Below are 20164 nucleotides of genomic sequence, written 5' to 3'. Positions count from 1 at the left end.
TTTAAAAGATATCTGGATCTGCATCTGAAGTTCTGTAACCTGCAAGGCTACAGACCAGGTGCTGGAAAGTGGGATTAAAAAGAGCGGCTAGTTTCATTTTCAGCTTTTTCTGGCTGGCACAGGCATGATGGTCTGAAAGGCCTTTCTGTGCCTTAGCTTTTCTATGGTTGAAATGACCAAACTGATGCACCAGAATGGGTAACCAAATTATAAATTGAAAACAAAGAGAGGTACAGTTGAAATTTTCAGAGTCAAACCTGCAATATCAGGGTGTCCCAGAAGGTGGCGCTCGACATCCAGCGCACTGATCTTGTATCCTCCGCTTTTAATGATGTCAACAGAACTGCGGCCCAGAATCCAGTAAACACCATCCCTGTAACACACCGTGTCCCCTAAAAACAAACACAGACCCAAGTCAAGGTCACAACCACTGCGTTGGACTGCAATAAAGTGCACATGCCTGTGTATGTTTGTATCTTTGTGCATGTGTGAGCATGCCTCTGTGCAAATGCCCGTCTCCCCATCCATGTGTGAGCATGCCTCTGTGCAAATGCCCGTCTCCCCATCCATGTGTGCAAACAGCTGAGCTTCAGGGTTCGAGATAAGGGAGTGAGGAAGGGAACAGGTCAGTGAAAAATCCAGTGTGAAAGTGTCCTCACCTCCTCTGCAGGATATGCTGTTGGTTTTAAAAATATAGAAACTCGGAGCAGGAGTAGGTCATTTGGCCCTTCGAGCCTGCTCTGCCATTCAATATGATCATGGCTGATCCTCTATCTCAACGTCATACTCCCACTCTCTCCTCATACCCCTTGATGTCTTTAGAGTCTAGAAATCCATCTATTTCCTTCTTAAATATATTCAGTGATTTCGCCTCCAAAGCTTCTGTGGTAGGGAATTCCACAGGTTCATCACCCTCTGAGTGAAGAGGTTTCTCCTCATCTCAGTCCTAAATGGTCTAAACTGTATCCTGAGACTGTTCTAGACCCCACAGCCAGAGAAAACATCATCCCTGCATCCAGTCTGTCCATCCCTGTCAGAATTTTATATGTTTCAGTGAGATCCCCTCTCATTCTTCTAAACTCCAGTGAATACAGGCCTAGTTAGCCCAATCTCTCCTCCTACGACAATCCTGCCATCTCAGAAATCAGTCTGGTGAACCTTCGCTGCTTTCCCTCTGTGGAAAGTATATCCTTTCTTACGTAAGGAGACCAAAACTGCACACAATACTCCAGGTATGGTATCACCAAGGCCCTATACAGTTGCAGTAAGACATCCTTGCTCCTGTACTCAAGTCCTCGCAATGAAGGCCAACATACCATTTGCCTTCTTAACTGCTTGCTGCACCTGCATGCTTGCTTTCAGTAGTTGGTGTACAAGGACACCCAGGTCCCTTTATACATCAACATTTCCCAATCTATCACCATTTAAATAATACTCTGCCATTCTGTTTTTCCTACCGAAGTGGATAACTTCACACTTATCCACATTACACTGCATCTGTCATGTATTTTCCCACTCACTCAACTTGTCTAAATAGTCTTGAAGCCTCTTAACACCCTCCTCACTGCTCACATTCCCACCTAGTTTTGTGTTGTCAGCAAACTTGGAAATATTACATTTGGTTCCCTCACCCAAATCATTGATATATATTGTGACTAGCTGGGGCCCAAGCACTGATCCCTGTGGTATGCCACTAGTCATTGCCTGCCACTCCATAAATGACCCATTCATCCCTACTCTGTGTTTCCTGTCTGCTAACCAATTCTCAATCCATGCCAGTATATTACCCCCAATCCCATGTGCTTTAATTTTGTACACTACAGGGAAAAGGCAGGGCAATGGCACTAGGTCATAATGCTCGTTTGGAGAGCCAGTGCAGACACGATGGGCTGAATGGCCTCCTTCTGAGTCATCAAGATTCTGTGACTAACCTCTTATGTGGGATTTTAGCAGAAGCTTTTTGAAAATCCAAACATACCACATCCACTGGTTCTCCCTTATCTATTCTACTAGTTACTTCCTCAAAGAACTCCAGTAGGTTTGTCAAACATGATTTCCCTTTTGTAAATCCATGTTGACTCTGTCTAATCCCATTGATATTTTCTAAGTGTCCTGTTATCACGTCCTTTATAATAAACTCTAGCATTTCCCCTACTCCTGATGTTAGGCTAAGCTGTCTGTAATTCCGTTTTCTCCCTTCCTTCTTTTTTAAATAATGGGGTTACATTTGCCACCCTCCAATCTACCGGGATTGTTCCAGAATCTACAGAGTTTGAGAAGATGACAACCAATGCATCCACTATTTCCATAGCCACCTCCTTTGGTGCCCTTGGATGTGGATTACCAGGCCCTGGGGGGGTTTATTGTTTCCAGTCCCATTAATTTCTCCAGCATTATTTTATTAGTAAGACTAATTTTCTTCAATTCCTCCTTCTCACTAGACCCTTGGTTCCTAGTATTTCTGCGAAGTTATTTGTGTCTTCCTCCATGAAGACAGGACTAAAGTAGTTGTTTAATTGCTCTGGCATTTCCTTGTTCTCTATTATAAATTCTCCCATTTCAGACTGTAAGGGACCTACATTTGTCTTCACTAATCTTTTTCTTTTTACACACTTACAGAAGCTTTTACAGTCTGCTTTTATGTCCTTTGCAAGTTTTACCCTCTTAATTAATCTCTTGGTCCTTGTTTGCTGAATTCTAAACTGTTCCCAATCCTCAGGCTTGCTACTTTCTCTGGCAACTTTATATACCCCCCTTTGGATCTAATACTATCCTGAATTTCTTTTGTTAACCATGTTTGGGCCCCTTTTCCTGTCACAAACTCTTTGTTTTCATCATTTTTGCAGAGACTGAAGCACAAACAAAAGTTTATTAAACTTAAAGCAGTGTGTTAATGCTGAACAAGAACCGAAATAAAGATATCAGTTCCAAAAGCCTAACTCTTTCTGATAACACCAATTCCCTCAATCGCTGGGAAATTGGGAAAGAGGGAACAGCACCGAAGACACTGGGGTTATCACGGAGTAAGCAGAGTTTGGCAAAAAAACAATTTGGCAGAGGGTGTGAAACTAGATATCTGGATTTATACACCTGAGGAGGTGACAAGAGAATGGAGTTGGAAGCAGAGCCATTCAACCTGTTAATGGAAGGTACTCCACCACAGAGCAATATCACAGCTTATTGGACAGGAAATGATGGAAACTTGTAATCACCACCCGCCCCCCCCAGCTCCCCAAACTGAGTTAAAGCAAATCCCAGAGAGTGCTCAGCAGAAGCTGATTACAAATCCCAGAGAGTGCTCAGCAGAAGCTGATTACAGCAGGTTGCCTGTGCATTCGATGCTGAGACTTTGTGTAGAATTCTCTAATCAGACTCAACTCAAGGGAGGACGGGTCATGTAGTCCACTGGAATAAATGTCATTAGAAAGCAGCTGGAGGCTGCAAATTGATATTTTCTTAAGCACAGCTGGCTAGTTATTCCGAGTACGTTATTATAAATGACTCCTGTCCAGCTGCAAACAAATCAAACTTACACTACCTTCGCAGCAAATTAATCAAACCCTCGCTCTAGCTGAGGAAATAACCAAGTAACCAGAAGAGTTGCCTCTGGTTCTGAGCTCAGAGCTGGTCAGTGGGAGAAAGGTTGCTGTTAACCCTTTGAGGAGCCCCAGTGTTTGGCAATCCCCTGTGCTAATTTTTTAACATCATTGTACTGTAGACTGTGGGGGGTGGGGGGAGGTTATGATGTGAGGTGTGATAGATTTTGTATTCCATGGTTGTTGGGTTTGTGGGTTTTCTGGGCATAGGCCACAGACTACAATTCCCAGCATGCCCATGTGGCCCAGCACAGCTGCAGAGCGTAGCATGGAGACAGCCACTGCGCACGCTCACTCTGGCATTTCTCTGCAGCTACAGGGATCGGGCAGGTGCCTACATGGTGCTGTGACATGAAAACAAGCACAGGACTGGGGTATGGCACCTCAACGAGCCCACGTGAAAGGAGTCGAGGGCAGATGAAGAGGAGATCGGCTCCTCGTAGCTGCAGTGCTGCCATTAGCTCTGTGCTGCTGAGGGAGTTGGAGCTCAGAGAACACCAGAGGCAGTGCCAGCTCAGTGAAGCTGGCTGTTGGGGTAAAGGAGAGCCCAGAGGCAGTATTTGCTCTGTGCAGCTGGGGATACTGGACCTTGGAGAAACCCAGAGGCAGTGCCAGCTCAGTGAAGCTGGCTGTTGGGGTAAAGGAGAGCCCAGAGGCAGTATTTGCTCTGTGCAGCTGGGGATACTGGACCTTGGAGAAACCCAGAGGCAGTGCCAGCTCAGTGAAGCTGGCTGTTGGGGTAAAGGAGAGCCCAGAGGCAGTATTTGCTCTGTGCAGCTGGGGATACTGGACCTTGGAGAACACCAGAGGCAGTGCCAGCTCAGTGAAGCTGGCTGTTGGGGTAAAGGAGAGCCCAGAGGCAGTATTTGCTCTGTGCAGCTGGGGATACTGGACCTTGGAGAAACCCAGAGGCAGTGCCAGCTCAGTGAAGCTGGCTGTTGGGGTAAAGGAGAGCCCAGAGGCAGTATTTGCTCTGTGCAGCTGGGGATACTGGACCTTGGAGAAACCCAGAGGCAGTGCCAGCTCAGTGAAGCTGGCTGTTGGGGTAAAGGAGAGCCCAGAGGCAGTATTTGCTCTGTGCAGCTGGGGATACTGGACCTTGGAGAAACCCAGAGGCAGTGCCAGCTCAGTGAAGCTGGCTGTTGGGGTAAAGGAGAGCCCAGAGGCAGTATTTGCTCTGTGCAGCTGGGGATACTGGACCTTGGAGAACACCAGAGGCAGTGCCAGCTCAGTGAAGCTGGCTGTTGGGGTAAAGGAGAGCCCAGAGGCAGTATTTGCTCTGTGCAGCTGGGGATACTGGACCTTGGAGAACACCAGAGGCAGTGCCAGCTCCGTGAAGCTGGCTGTTGGGGTAAAGGAGAGCCCAGAGGCAGTATTTGCTCTGTGCAGCTGGGGATACTGGACCTTGGAGAAACCCAGAGGCAGTGCCAGCTCAGTGAAGCTGGCTGTTGGGGTAAAGGAGAGCCCAGAGGCAGTATTTGCTCTGTGCAGCTGGGGATACTGGACCTTGGAGAAACCCAGAGGCAGTGCCAGCTCAGTGAAGCTGGCTGTTGGGGTAAAGGAGAGCCCAGAGGCAGTATTTGCTCTGTGCAGCTGGGGATACTGGACCTTGGAGAAACCCAGAGGCAGTGCCAGCTCAGTGAAGCTGGCTGTTGGGGTAAAGGAGAGCCCAGAGGCAGTATTTGCTCTGTGCAGCTGGGGATACTGGACCTTGGAGAAACCCAGAGGCAGTGCCAGCTCAGTGAAGCTGGCTGTTGGGGTAAAGGAGAGCCCAGAGGCAGTATTTGCTCTGTGCAGCTGGGGATACTGGACCTTGGAGAAACCCAGAGGCAGTGCCAGCTCAGTGAAGCTGGCTGTTGGGGTAAAGGAGAGCCCAGAGGCAGTATTTGCTCTGTGCAGCTGGGGATACTGGACCTTGGAGAACACCAGAGGCAGTGCCAGCTCAGTGAAGCTGGCTGTTGGGGTAAAGGAGAGCCCAGAGGCAGTATTTGCTCTGTGCAGCTGGGGATACTGGACCTTGGAGAAACCCAGAGGCAGTGCCAGCTCAGTGAAGCTGGCTGTTGGGGTAAAGGAGAGCCCAGAGGCAGTATTTGCTCTGTGCAGCTGGGGATACTGGACCTTGGAGAAACCCAGAGGCAGTGCCAGCTCAGTGAAGCTGGCTGTTGGGGTAAAGGAGAGCCCAGAGGCAGTATTTGCTCTGTGCAGCTGGGGATACTGGACCTTGGAGAACACCAGAGGCAGTGCCAGCTCAGTGAAGCTGGCTGTTGGGGTAAAGGAGAGCCCAGAGGCAGTATTTGCTCTGTGCAGCTGGGGATACTGGACCTTGGAGAAACCCAGAGGCAGTGCCAGCTCAGTGAAGCTGGCTGTTGGGGTAAAGGAGAGCCCAGAGGCAGTATTTGCTCTGTGCAGCTGGGGATACTGGACCTTGGAGAAACCCAGAGGCAGTGCCAGCTCAGTGAAGCTGGCTGTTGGGGTAAAGGAGAGCCCAGAGGCAGTATTTGCTCTGTGCAGCTGGGGATACTGGACCTTGGAGAAACCCAGAGGCAGTGCCAGCTCAGTGAAGCTGGCTGTTGGGGTAAAGGAGAGCCCAGAGGCAGTATTTGCTCTGTGCAGCTGGGGATACTGGACCTTGGAGAAACCCAGAGGCAGTGCCAGCTCAGTGAAGCTGGCTGTTGGGGTAAAGGAGAGCCCAGAGGCAGTATTTGCTCTGTGCAGCTGGGGATACTGGACCTTGGAGAAACCCAGAGGCAGTGCCAGCTCAGTGAAGCTGGCTGTTGGGGTAAAGGAGAGCCCAGAGGCAGTATTTGCTCTGTGCAGCTGGGGATACTGGACCTTGGAGAACACCAGAGGCAGTGCCAGCTCAGTGAAGCTGGCTGTTGGGGTAAAGGAGAGCCCAGAGGCAGTATTTGCTCTGTGCAGCTGGGGATACTGGACCTTGGAGAAACCCAGAGGCAGTGCCAGCTCAGTGAAGCTGGCTGTTGGGGTAAAGGAGAGCCCAGAGGCAGTATTTGCTCTGTGCAGCTGGGGATACTGGACCTTGGAGAAACCCAGAGGCAGTGCCAGCTCAGTGAAGCTGGCTGTTGGGGTAAAGGAGAGCCCAGAGGCAGTATTTGCTCTGTGCAGCTGGGGATACTGGACCTTGGAGAACACCAGAGGCAGTGCCAGCTCAGTGAAGCTGGCTGTTGGGGTAAAGGAGAGCCCAGAGGCAGTATTTGCTCTGTGCAGCTGGGGATACTGGACCTTGGAGAAACCCAGAGGCAGTGCCAGCTCAGTGAAGCTGGCTGTTGGGGTAAAGGAGAGCCCAGAGGCAGTATTTGCTCTGTGCAGCTGGGGATACTGGACCTTGGAGAAACCCAGAGGCAGTGCCAGCTCAGTGAAGCTGGCTGTTGGGGTAAAGGAGAGCCCAGAGGCAGTATTTGCTCTGTGCAGCTGGGGATACTGGACCTTGGAGAAACCCAGAGGCAGTGCCAGCTCAGTGAAGCTGGCTGTTGGGGTAAAGGAGAGCCCAGAGGCAGTATTTGCTCTGTGCAGCTGGGGATACTGGACCTTGGAGAAACCCAGAGGCAGTGCCAGCTCAGTGAAGCTGGCTGTTGGGGTAAAGGAGAGCCCAGAGGCAGTATTTGCTCTGTGCAGCTGGGGATACTGGACCTTGGAGAAACCCAGAGGCAGTGCCAGCTCAGTGAAGCTGGCTGTTGGGGTAAAGGAGAGCCCAGAGGCAGTATTTGCTCTGTGCAGCTGGGGATACTGGACCTTGGAGAACACCAGAGGCAGTGCCAGCTCAGTGAAGCTGGCTGTTGGGGTAAAGGAGAGCCCAGAGGCAGTATTTGCTCTGTGCAGCTGGGGATACTGGACCTTGGAGAAACCCAGAGGCAGTGCCAGCTCAGTGAAGCTGGCTGTTGGGGTAAAGGAGAGCCCAGAGGCAGTATTTGCTCTGTGCAGCTGGGGATACTGGACCTTGGAGAAACCCAGAGGCAGTGCCAGCTCAGTGAAGCTTGTTGTTGGGGTAAAGGAGAGCCCAGAGGCAGTATTTGCTCTGTGCAGCTGGGGATACTGGACCTTGGAGAAACCCAGAGGCAGTGCCAGCTCAGTGAAGCTGGCTGTTGGGGTAAAGGAGAGCCCAGAGGCAGTATTTGCTCTGTGCAGCTGGGGATACTGGACCTTGGAGAACACCAGAGGCAGTGCCAGCTCAGTGAAGCTGGCTGTTGGGGTAAAGGAGAGCCCAGAGGCAGTATTTGCTCTGTGCAGCTGGGGATACTGGACCTTGGAGAAACCCAGAGGCAGTGCCAGCTCAGTGAAGCTGGCTGTTGGGGTAAAGGAGAGCCCAGAGGCAGTATTTGCTCTGTGCAGCTGGGGATACTGGACCTTGGAGAAACCCAGAGGCAGTGCCAGCTCAGTGAAGCTGGCTGTTGGGGTAAAGGAGAGCCCAGAGGCAGTATTTGCTCTGTGCAGCTGGGGATACTGGACCTTGGAGAACACCAGAGGCAGTGCCAGCTCAGTGAAGCTGGCTGTTGGGGTAAAGGAGAGCCCAGAGGCAGTATTTGCTCTGTGCAGCTGGGGATACTGGACCTTGGAGAAACCCAGAGGCAGTGCCAGCTCAGTGAAGCTGGCTGTTGGGGTAAAGGAGAGCCCAGAGGCAGTATTTGCTCTGTGCAGCTGGGGATACTGGACCTTGGAGAAACCCAGAGGCAGTGCCAGCTCAGTGAAGCTGGCTGTTGGGGTAAAGGAGAGCCCAGAGGCAGTATTTGCTCTGTGCAGCTGGGGATACTGGACCTTGGAGAACACCAGAGGCAGTGCCAGCTCAGTGAAGCTGGCTGTTGGGGTAAAGGAGAGCCCAGAGGCAGTATTTGCTCTGTGCAGCTGGGGATACTGGACCTTGGAGAAACCCAGAGGCAGTGCCAGCTCAGTGAAGCTGGCTGTTGGGGTAAAGGAGAGCCCAGGGGCAGTGGTGTTCTGTTCAGAATAGCTAGATAGCTGAAATTGTGCCAGTAATTTGATGCTGGGGTGCAGTCTTGGGGATCCAAGGGAATGGAGTCTTGGGAGAAGAGATTGTGCAACTAGAAGGTGAGCAGTCATTGGAGCAGTTTGCGATTGAGCGTCTGTTGAGTCAAACCAGAAGCTACATCCTCCAGAGGGGCTGAAATCCATCATGAGGAAGATAGAGTTTTTAAAGGATTTTGACTGTCATCTGGGTGGGTTGCTGAGAAATTTGGGGGATCTGTCTTGGCTGTGTCTGCCATTTAATGTGCAGTTTGTGGTGTGTTTGACCATAGTTTGCCTGTTAATTTGACTCTGCTCCATAAATTACCACATCTTTCCACATTTGAACCCTTGCCCCCACAACTTAGTTTAAACCTGGTAACAGTGAAGGAACGGTGATATATTTCCAAGTCAGGATGGTGAGTGGCTTGGAGGGGAACTTCCAGGTGGTGGGGTTCCCATCTATCTGCTGCCCTTGTCCTTCTAGATGGTAGTGGTCGTGGGTTTGGAAGGTGCTGTCTAGGAGCCTTGGTGAGTTTCTACAGTGCATCTTGTAGATGGTACACACTGCTGTCACTGTTCATCGGTGGTGGAGGGAGTGAATGTTTGTGGATGTGGTGCCAATCAAGCTGGTTGCTTTGTTCTGGACAGTGTCAAGCTTCTTGAGTGTTGTGGGAGCTGCACTCATCCAGGCAAGTGAGGAGTATTCCATCACACTCCTGACTTGTGCCTTGTAGATGGTGGACTGACTTTGGGGAGTCAGGAGGTGAATTACTCATCGCAGGATTCCTAGCCTCTGACCTGCTCTTGTAGCCACAGTATTTATATGGCTAGCCCAGTTCAGTTTCTGGTCAATGGTAACCCCCAGGATGTTGATAGTGGGGGATTCAGTGATGCTGATGCCATTGAACATTAAGTGGCTATGGTTGGATTTTCTCTTGTTGGAGATGGTCATTGCCTGGCCCTTGTGTGGCACCAACGTTACTTGCCACTTGTCAGCCCAAGCCTGGATAGTGTCCGGGTCTTGCTGCTTTTGAACATGGCCTACTTCAGTATCTGAAGAGTTGTGAATGGTGCTGAACATTGTTCAATCATCAGTGAACATCCCCACTTCTGACCTTATGATGGAAGGAAGGTCATTGATGAATCAGCTGAAGATGGTTGGGCCTAGGACACTACCCTGAGGAACTCCTGCAGTGATGCCCTGAAGCTGAGATGATTGACCTTCAACAACCACAACCATCTTCCTTTGTGCTAGGTATGACTCCAACCAGAGGAGAGTTTTCCACCTGATTCCCATTGACTCCAGTTTTGCTAGGGCTCCTTGATGCCACACTCAGTCAAATGCTGTCTTGATGTCAAGGGCAGTCATTCTCACCTCACCTCGGGAGCTCAGCTCTTTTGTCCATGTTTGAACCAAGGCTGTAATGAGGTCAGGAGCTGAGTGGCCCTGTCCGAACCCAAACTGGGTGTCAGTGAGCAGGTTATTGCTAAACAAGTGTTGCTTGATAGCACTGTTGATGACCCCTTCCATTACTTTACTGACGATTGAGAGTAGACTGATGGAGTGGTAATTGGCCGAGTTGGATTTGTCCTGCTTTCTGTGTACAGGATATACCTGGGCAATTTTCCACATAGCCGGGTAGATGGCAGTGTTGTAGCTGTACTGGAACAGCTTGGATAGGGGCACAGCAAGTTCTGGAGTACAAGTCTTCAGTACTATTGCCAGAATATTGTCAGGGCCCATAGCCTTTCCAATATCCAGTGTCTTCAACTGTTTCTTGGTATCACATGGAGTGAATCGAATTGGCTGAAGACTGGCACCTGAGCTGCTGGGGGCCTTCAGAGGAGGCCGAGATGGATCATCCATTCAGCACTTCTGGCTGAAAATTGTAGCAAATGCTTCAGTCTTATCTGATGTGCTGGGCTCCTCCATCATTGAGGATGGGGATATTTGTGGAGCCTCCTCCTCCAGTGAGTTGTTTAATTGCCCACTACCATTCATGACTGGATGTGACAGGACTACAGAGCTTAGATCTGATCCGTTGGTTGTGGGATTGCTTAGCTCTGTCTATCACTTGCTGCTTATGCTGTTTAGCACACAAGTAGTCGTGAAAACAGCACGAGAGGAGAGGAGGTCAGGAGATTGAAAACAGCATGAGTGGAGAGGAGGTCAGGAGATTGAAAACAATGTGAGAAAAAGGGGGTGAAATTTGAATTTGATAAAATCTGATGGTGACCATGAAACCATTGTTGTAAAAACTCATCTAGCTCACTAATGTCCTTTAGGGAAGGAAATCTGCCATCCTTACCCAGTCTGGCCTACTCCAGTCCCACAGCAATGTGGTTGACTCTCAAATGCCCTGTGAAATGGCCTAGCAGGTCACTCAGTTCTCAAGGATAATTAGTAATGCACAATAAATGCTGGCAGATGTGCTGGTTAACTAAAAAAAGTGAAAGGTAGCATCAAACTTAAGGAAAAACATATAATTGTGCAAAGATGGGGGGCAGGTCAGAAGATTGGACACAATATAAAAAACAACAAAGAATGACTAAAAGATTAATAAGGAGGTGAAAATTGGAGTATGAGAGAAAGCTAGCTAGAAATATAAGACAGGCAGTAAGAATTTCTATAGATAGTTAAAAAAAGAAAAGAGTTAGCAAAGTGAGGAGTCCTATAAAAAGTAAGTTTGGGGAATTAATAATGGAAAATAAAGAAATGGCAGATGAATTGAACAGGTATTTTGCATCAGTCTTCACTATAGAGGATACAAGTAACATCCCAGGAATAGCTGTAAATCAGGAACTGGAAGGTAGGGAGGAGAAAATTACAATCTTCAGGAAAGTGGTACTTAGCAAATTGTTGGAACTGTAGGTTGACAAGTCCCAGGGTCTGATGCATTTCACCCTAAGGCCTTGAAAGAAGTGGCTGGTGAGATAGTTGATGCACTGGTTTTAATTTTCCAAAATTCCCGAGATTCAGGGAAGGTTCCATTAGATTGGGAAATAGCTAATGTAGCTCCTTTATTCAAAAAGAGAGGGAGACAGAAAGCAGGAAACTATAGGCCAATTAGCCTAACATCTGTGGTAGGGAAAACGTTAGAAGCTATTATAACAGGGCACTTAGAAAAATTCAAGGCAATCAGACAAAGTCAACATGGTTTTGTGAAAGGGAAATCATGCTTAACAAATTTATTGGAGTTCTTTAAAGGAGTCACATGTGCTGTGGATAAAGGGGAACTGGTAGATGTACTGTACTTAGATTTTCAGATGGCATTTGATAAAGTGCCACATCAAAGGTTATTGTGGAAAATAGAAGCTCATGGTGTGGGGGGTAAACATTTTGGTATGGATAGAAGATTGGCTAGCTAACAGGAAGCAGAGTGTTGGCATAAATGGGTCCCTTTCTAATTGGCAGGATGTGACTAGTGATGTGCCACAGGGATCAGTGCTGGGGCCTCAACTTTCTACAATTTATATAAATGATTTGGATGAAGGAACTGATGGTATGGTTGCTAAATTAGCTCATAGCACAAAGGTAGGTAAGAAATTAACTGGTGATGAGGATGTAAGGAGGCTACAAAAGGATATTGAAGGGTTAGGTGAGTGGGAAAAGATCTGACAAATGGGGTATCATATAGGAAACTGTGAGGTTGTCCATTTTGGCTGGACAAATAAAAAAATAGACATATTGGCTAAACGGTGAGAGATTGCAGAGCTCTGAGATGCAGAGGGATCTGGTGTCTTCGTGCATGAATTGCAAAAGGTTAGTATGCAGGTGCAGCAAGTAATTAGCAAAGCTAATTGAATGTTATAATTTATTGGGAGGGGAATTGAATACAAGAAAAGGGAGGTTATGCTTCAGTAAAACTGAGCTACGGGCCAAGTGTTGGAAAATGGGATTAGAATAGATAGGTGCTTGATGGCCAGCATGGGCACGATGGGCCAAAGGGCTTGTTTCAGTGCTATATAACTCTATGACTCTATGATAAGACCAATTTTAAAAGTGATTCTGTACTATCTCTGCCATTTCCTCAGGTTCAACTACAGCATCTCTTCTGTTTATGTTTGTGAGCACAAATTACTATTAGACAATTGGCGAGACTTCATAAAGAGAATGAGAGGGAGAGAGCAACAAGCCTTCAAAAAGAGGCACGAGAGGGGGAGAGCAGCAAGGCTTCATGAAGAGCGCGAGGGGAAGAGAGCAGTGAGACATCATAAAGAGGCATGAAAGGGGGAGAGCAGCGTGACTCCATAAAGAGGCACGAGGAGAGAGCAGCGAGACTTCATAAAGAGCACAAGGGGGAGCGAGAAGTGAGGCTTCATAAAGGGCACAAGAGGGAAAGGAAAAGTCGACTGGTGAGTTACAGGTGAGTAAACACTTTAAATAAAGTTTAAGATATGTCAGTGCAGCTCAGCCATGTGGAATGAGCATCCTGCAGCATGTGGGAAGTCATGCAGGCACAAAATGCCCTCAGTGATGACATCTGCAGGAAGTGTCACCAGCTGCAGAAACTTGAGCTCCAAGTAGCAGAATTTGAGTGGCGGCTGGAGTCACTGTGGTAAATCCACAAGGTTGAGCATTACATGGATAGCCCATTTAAAAGGTGATCACACTGCAGCTAAGAAGTACACAGGCAGAGAGGGAATGGGTGACTGCCAGAGTATCTAAGAGAAACAGGCAGGAAGTGCAGGAATCCCTGAGACTATCTCGCTCTCTAACAGCTTTTCCATTTTGGATACTGGTGAGCAAGGTGGTTCCTCAGAGGCTGTAGCAAGTGCCGAGTCCGTGGCACCACAGGTGGTTCAGCTGCACAGGAGGGGAGGAGGAAGAGTGGAAGTGCTATAGCAGTCGGGGATTCCATAGTTAGGGGAACAGACAGGTGTTTCTGTGGCTGTAGATGTGGCTCCAGGATGGTATGTTGCCTCCCTGGTACCAGGATTAAGGGTGTCACAGAGTGGCTGCTGGACATTCTTTTGTGGGAGGGCGAGCAGCCAGAGGTCACGGTCCACATTGGGACCAATGACATAGGCAGGAAAAGGGATGAGGTACTGAAAGCAAATTTTAGGGAGTTAGGAAGGTAACTGAAAAGCAGGACCTCAAAAGCAGTAATCTCAGGATTACTCCCAGTGCCACGTGCTAGTGAGCATAAGAATAGGAAGATTGAGCAGTTCAATGCATGGCTGGAGAAATGGAGTGAGAGGGAGGGCTTTAGATTTCTGAGGCATTGGGACCGGTTCTGGGGCAGGTTGGACCTGTACAAGGAGGACAGGTTTCACCTTAACAGGACTAATGTTCTCCTGGGGAGGTTTGCTAGTGCTATTGCGGAGGGTTTAAACTAGATTGGCAGGGGATGGGAATCTGACAGGAAATTCAAGGAGGAGAGGAGAAAAACTGGCAGTGGGAAGTAGAAGTATTAACTGATAAGGAGGGTGTATGAGAGTAGTATCAAGGTAAATAGAATACTTGGAGAGTTTGATAGAACTACAGTAGGCTACAATAAGTCATTAGATGTGGTGAGAGCCAGGGGAAAAGTTAAAAAGCCTAAATCAGGATTAATGTGCATGTATGTGAATGCACAGAGTGTGGCTACCAAGATTGGTGAACTACAGGCACAGGTTGACAAACAGAACTATAATATTATTGTTACAACAGAGATCTGGCTCAAAGAAGGGCAGGATTAGGTGTGGGGAGCAGCAGTATTGATTAAACATGACATTACAGTATTGGAGAGAGAGGATGTTCCAGAGGGGTCAAGGATGGAATCTCTCTGGCTAGAGGCAAGGAATGGGAAAGGTGCAATAACATTGATTGGTGTAGTATATAGACCACCAACTAGTGGAAAGGATGTAAAGAAACAAATTGGCAAAGAAATTACAAAGAGGTGCAAGAATTATACAATAATCATAATGGGGGACTTCAATTATCCAAATATATCCACATGCTAGCGAGAGCAGGAATAAGAGGATAGACCAAATGAACACGTGGCTGGAGAGATGGTGTAGCCGGGAGGGATTCAGATTCTTGAGGCACTGGGACCGGTTCTGGGGAAGGTGGGACCTGTACAAACCGGATGGGCTGCACCCAGGCAGAGCTGGGACCAGTGTCCTTGCAGGGGCTTTTGCTAGTTCTGTTGGGGAGTATTTAAACTAATGTGGCAGGGGGATGGGATCCCAGGATTAGGATCAGATGGGTCAGATTCAGGTGAGAAAAATGGAGGTAGAACATTAGCTGGGGAAATTGTGATAGACATGGAGTTACAGGAGAAGCAGTGTTTACAAAGTGTCCAGCAAGGGAAATTGACAGGGTTAAACTGTTTATACTTCAATGCAAGGAGTATTACAAACAAGGTGAGTTAAGGGCACAGGTAGACACATGGTAGCAGGATGTCATTGCTATAACGGAGACCTGGCTAAAGGAGGGACAAACCTGGCAGCTTAATATCCCTGGTTATAGAGTCTTCAGACACGATAGAGTAGGAGATAAAAAAGGAGGGGGGGTAGCGCTAATGGTTAAAGAATCAATTCCAGTTGTGAGAAGGGATGATATACTAAATAGGTCAACAAACGAGGCTTTATGGACTGAGCTTAGAAATAAAAAAGGGGCAGTCACACTACTGGGAGTATACTACAGACCCCTAAATAGTGAAAGGGAGATAGAAGAACAAATATGTAGACAAATTTCTGTTTGTAAGAACAAGAGGGCAATAATAGTAGGAGACTTCAACTATCCTAATATCAACTGGGATTCAAACAATATAAGGGGCACTGAGGGAGAAAAATTCATGCAGTGTATCCAGGAAAATTTTTTCAATCAACTAGTGACAAACCCAATGAGAGGAGATGCAATTCTAGACCTAGTCTTAGGGAACAAAGAAGGGCAAGTGGGTGAAGTGACAGTTGGCGACCATATCGCGGACAGTGATCACAATTCAGTTAGATTTAGCATTACCATGGAAAAGGACAGAGATAAGGCAGGAGTAAAAGTCTTGAACTGGGGGAAGGCACATTTTGCAGAAATGAGAAGGGACTTGGCTGAGGTAGACTGGACAGCACTGCTGGAGGATAAAACCAGTGGGAAGCACTAAAAAGCAAGATCCTAATTGTACAAAGTAGACATGTCCCCCTACAAAAACAAGAGTGGTACTGCCAAATCTAGACCCCCCTGATTGTCTAGAGGAATATAGGGGAAGATCAAACAGAAAAAGAAAGCGTACGATAGGCACAAAGAACTAAGCACTGCAGATAGCCTAGATGGATATAGGAAGCGCAGGGACGAAGTAAAAAAGGAAATAAGGAAATCAAAGAGAGGGCATGAAGAAAGATTAGCAAGTAAAGTTAAAGATAACCCAAAGATGTTTTACCAATATATTAATGCTAAAAGGTTAGTTAAGGAAAAAGTGGGACCTATCAGAGATGAAGATGGAAACTTGTGTGTAGATGCAGAGGCTGTGGAAAGGGCTTTGAATGAATATTTTGTCTCCGTGTTTACAAAGGAAAGGGAGGATGTAGATATAGTAGTCCAGGAGGAACACTGCGAGATAATAGATGGGATAGTCATAAAGAGAGAGGAAGTACTTGAAGGGTTGAAATCCTTGAAAGTTGGTAAGTCACAAGGGCCAGAGGGATTGTTTTCGAGGCTGCTGAAGGAAGTCAGGGAGGAGATAGCAGATGCTCTGAGGATGATTTTCCAATCTTCACTAGATACAGGGGAGGTACCGGAGGACTGGAGAAGTGCAAACTTAGGTCCATTGTTTAAAAAGGGATCAAAGGAAATGCCAAACAATTATAGGCCAGTTAGTCTTACATCAGTGGTGAGGAAATTAGTAGAATCAATCCTGAATTAGGATTAACTGTCACGTGGAAAGCATGGGACTAGTCAGGGATGGTCAGCATGGGTTTGTTAAAGGAAGGTCTTGCCTCACAAATTTGATTGAATTCTTTGAGGAAGTGACAAGAAGGGTTGATGAAGGTAGTGCAGTGGATGTTGTGTACATGGATTTTAGCAAGGCATTTGACAAGGTCCTACATGGCAGATTGATCTGGACAGTAAAAGCCCATGGAATTCAGGGTAATGTGGCAAACTGGATAAAGGGTTGGCTTTGTAACAGGAAACAAAGGGTAATGGTTGATGGATGTCCTTGCGAATGGAAAGTTGTCTCAAGTGGTGTTCCACAGGGCTCGGTGTTGGGACCCTTGCTGTTTATGTTATATATTAACGATTTGGACGTGAACGTGGGGGGCACAATTGGGAAATTTGCAGATGACACAAAGATTGGCCGAGTAGTGGATAGTGTAGAGGATAGCCATAATCTCTAAAACGATATAGATGAGCTGGTGGAGTGGGCGGTAAAGTAGCAGATGGATTTTAACATAGAGAAGTGTGAGGTCATACATTTAGGGAGGTCAAATAGTTACAGGGATTACATAATAAATGGGAATATACTAAGAAGGGTAGATGAAGTGAGAGATCTTGGTGTACAAGTATAAAGGTCCCTGAAGGCAGCAGTTCAAGTAGACAAGGTTGTAAAGAAGGCATATGGAATGCTCTCCTTCATTGGCAGAGGTATAGAATATAAAAGTAAGGATATAATGTTGGAATTGTATAAAACACTGGTGAGGCCACAACTGGAGTATTGTGTGCAGTTCTGGTCACCACATTACAGGAAGGACGTAATAGCTCTGGAGAGAGTGCAGAGGAGGTTTACAAGAATGTTGCCAGGGTTAGAAAAGTGTAGCTGTGAGGAGAGATTGGATAGGTTGGGGTTATTTTCCTTAGAACAAAAAAGACAGAGGTAACTTGATTGAGGTGTACAAAATTATGAGGGGAATAGATAGAGTGGACAGGATAAAATTGTTTCCCTTGGTGAAGAATTCTTGAACCGGGGACATAGATTCAAGATAAGTGGCAGAAGGTGTAGGGGGGACACGAGGGAGAACTTTTTACGCAGAGTGTAGTGGGTGTCTGGAATTTGCTGCCCAAGTTGGTGGTAGAGGCAGAAACTCTAAACTCTTTTAAAAAGTACCTGGATCTGCACCTTAAGTGCTGTAAGCTGCAGGGCTATGGGTCGGGTGCAGGAAGGTGGGATTAGAAAGGGTACCTGGGTGTCCTTGGGCTGGCATGGACAAGATAGTCCGAATGGCCTCCTTCTGTGCTGTAACTTTTCTATGGTTCTATAGACTGGAATAGGAATAGTGAAAAGGACAAGAGGGGTGAGAGTTCCTGGAATGTGTTCAAGATAATTTTCTGCAGCAGTATGTTTCCAGTCCAATGAGAAGGCAGACACTGATGGACCTGGTTCAAGGGAATCAGTTGATCCAAGTGGATTAAATATCAGTGGGAGAGCATTTAGTGGACAGTGGCCGTTGTATTATAAGGTTTAGGTTGGCCATGGAGAAGGGCAAGGAGCAATCCAGAGCAGGGATAATTAATTGGGAGAAAGCCAACTTCGATGGGATGAGAATACATCTGAGTTGAGGGAGTTGGAATCAAATGTTGGCGGAAAAGACGGTAACTGAAGAACGGGCTTCCTTCAATGAGATAGTATTGTAAGCAAAGTAAAGATATATTCCCTTAAAGGGGAAAGGTAGGACAAATAAATCCAGAGCATCCTGGGGGTCGAGAGATAGAGGTGAAGATGAAAAGGAAGAAGTGCGTATGACAGATGGTCAGGTAGAAAATATAATGGAGAATCAGTTTGAATATAGAAGAGCCAGAGGGGAAGTGAAAAAATTAATCAGAAAAGCAAGGAGAGAGTATAAAACAGGCTGGCAGCTAACGTACAAGAGGATCCCAAGGTCTTATATAAGCATGTAAACAATAAAAGTGTGGTAAAAGAAAGGGTAAGGCAAATTAGGAATAAAAGAGGAGACTTGCATGTGGAGGCAGAAGTGGTAGAGGTATTAAATGAGTACTTTGCATCTGTCTTTATAAAGGAAGAGGATGCTGTCCAGGCTGAGGTGAGAGAGGAGGTAACTGGTACACTCGAGGTATAATTGAGAAGGAGGAGGTATTAGAAAGGCCACCTTTACTTAAAATTGATAAGGTGCCAGGACCAGATGAGATGCACTCGAGGATACTGGGGGAGGTGAGAGTGGAAAGTTCAGAGGCACTGACGATAATCTTCCAGTCTTCCTTAGACACAGGAGAGGTGCCAAAGGACTGGAGAATTGTGAAAGTTACACTCTTGTTCAAAAAGGGGTGCAAGAATAAAGCCGGCAACTACAGACCAGTCAGTTTGACCTCATTGGTAGGGAAACTTCTGCAAACTATAGAATGGGATAAAATCAATAGTTACTTAGACAGGTGCGGGATAATTAAGGAAAGCCAGCATGGGTTCATTAAGGGAAAATTATGTTGAAACTAACCTGGGGTTTTTTGAGGAGGTAACAGAGAAGGTTGATAAAGGAAACGCTGTTGATGTGTATGGATTTTCAAAAGGCATTTGAAACAGTGCCACACAATAGACATGTGAGCAAAATTCGAGCTTATGGCATTAAAGGGAAAGTAGGCACTTGGATAAGAAATTGGCTGAGTGACAGGAAACAGAGAGTGGTGATAAATGGTTATTTTTCCAGGTTGGTGGAAGGTTTGTAGTGGAGTTCCCCAGGAGTCAGTGTTGGGTCCCTTGCTCATCCTGATATATATTCATGATCTAGACTGTGGTGTGCAGGGCATGATTTCAAAATGTGCAGATGATACAAAAATTGGAAGCATTGTCAACTGTGATGTGGATAGTCTTGAACTTCAAAGGACATAGACATGCTGGTGGATTGGGCAGGCAAATGGCAGGTGAAGCTCAATGCAGAGAAATTTGGATGAGGAAGAATGTGGAGACACAGTATAAAATAAAGGGAGAAACTCTAATGGAGATGCAGGAACAGAGGGACCTCAGTGTATATGTACATAAGTCGTTGAAGGTGGCAGGGCATGTTGAGAGAGCAGCTAATAAAACATTAAGTATCTTAGGCTTTATTAATAGGGGCATTGAGTACAAAAGTAAGGAGGTCATGTTGAACTTGTATGAGGCAGCAGTTAGGCCTCTACTGGAGTACTATGTCCAGTTCTGGCGGCATACTTGAGGAAGGATGTGAAGACATTGGTGAGAGTACAGAGCAGATTCACAAGAATGATTCCCGGGATAAACAACTGTAGTTTATTTACAACCATGGGATCTTGTGGTTTTATTCTTTAAGTAAGTAACTGGAATTTAAAATTTTGTCTACAACAAACGTTACGGGTTCCTAACCGGACCGTAACAAAATTTGGGGGATCTGGTCCGGGATCACAACAGAGTCAATAATAAATTAACAGATTAAATTAGGAAAAGACTAGGACCCGACATTACAAAAGAAGCCAGTGCCTCATCAATCCTGCATAAAACCAGCAGTACAAGGGAACGTCTCAAACCATCTGGACAGGAATGACAACTTTCCCAACTCATATGAACAGGGAATCCTAGTTTCCCAAACAACAATGACTGGAGAGAAGGATGCAGTGGACTCTCCCAGAGATTGTATTAGGGTTATTGATCTCTCGGTTTATAGATATAAATTACCTGGATTTGGGTTCAGGGAGCAAAATCTTGAAG

At 46.7% G+C, this 20164-nt stretch overlaps 1 protein-coding gene across 4 annotated transcripts in view; it reads right to left on the bottom strand.

Moving 5' to 3' along the window:
* Nucleotides 1-20164, bottom strand: part of acsf3 (acyl-CoA synthetase family member 3) — a 183886-nt gene that overhangs the window by 6944 nt on the left and 156778 nt on the right. For all 4 annotated transcript variants that reach the window (XM_041190756.1, XM_041190758.1, XM_041190759.1 and 1 more), the window contains one exon: nt 258-392. In XM_041190756.1, the coding sequence (XP_041046690.1) occupies nt 258-392 (135 nt within the window). The remainder of the gene's footprint in view (nt 1-257; nt 393-20164) is intronic.

Source organism: Carcharodon carcharias, chromosome 7 (assembly GCF_017639515.1).
Source record: "Carcharodon carcharias isolate sCarCar2 chromosome 7, sCarCar2.pri, whole genome shotgun sequence".
Classification (NCBI taxonomy): domain Eukaryota; kingdom Metazoa; phylum Chordata; class Chondrichthyes; order Lamniformes; family Lamnidae; genus Carcharodon; species Carcharodon carcharias.
Note: the sequence above shows the minus strand (reverse complement) of the source record. Positions and strands in the feature narration are given on the sequence as shown.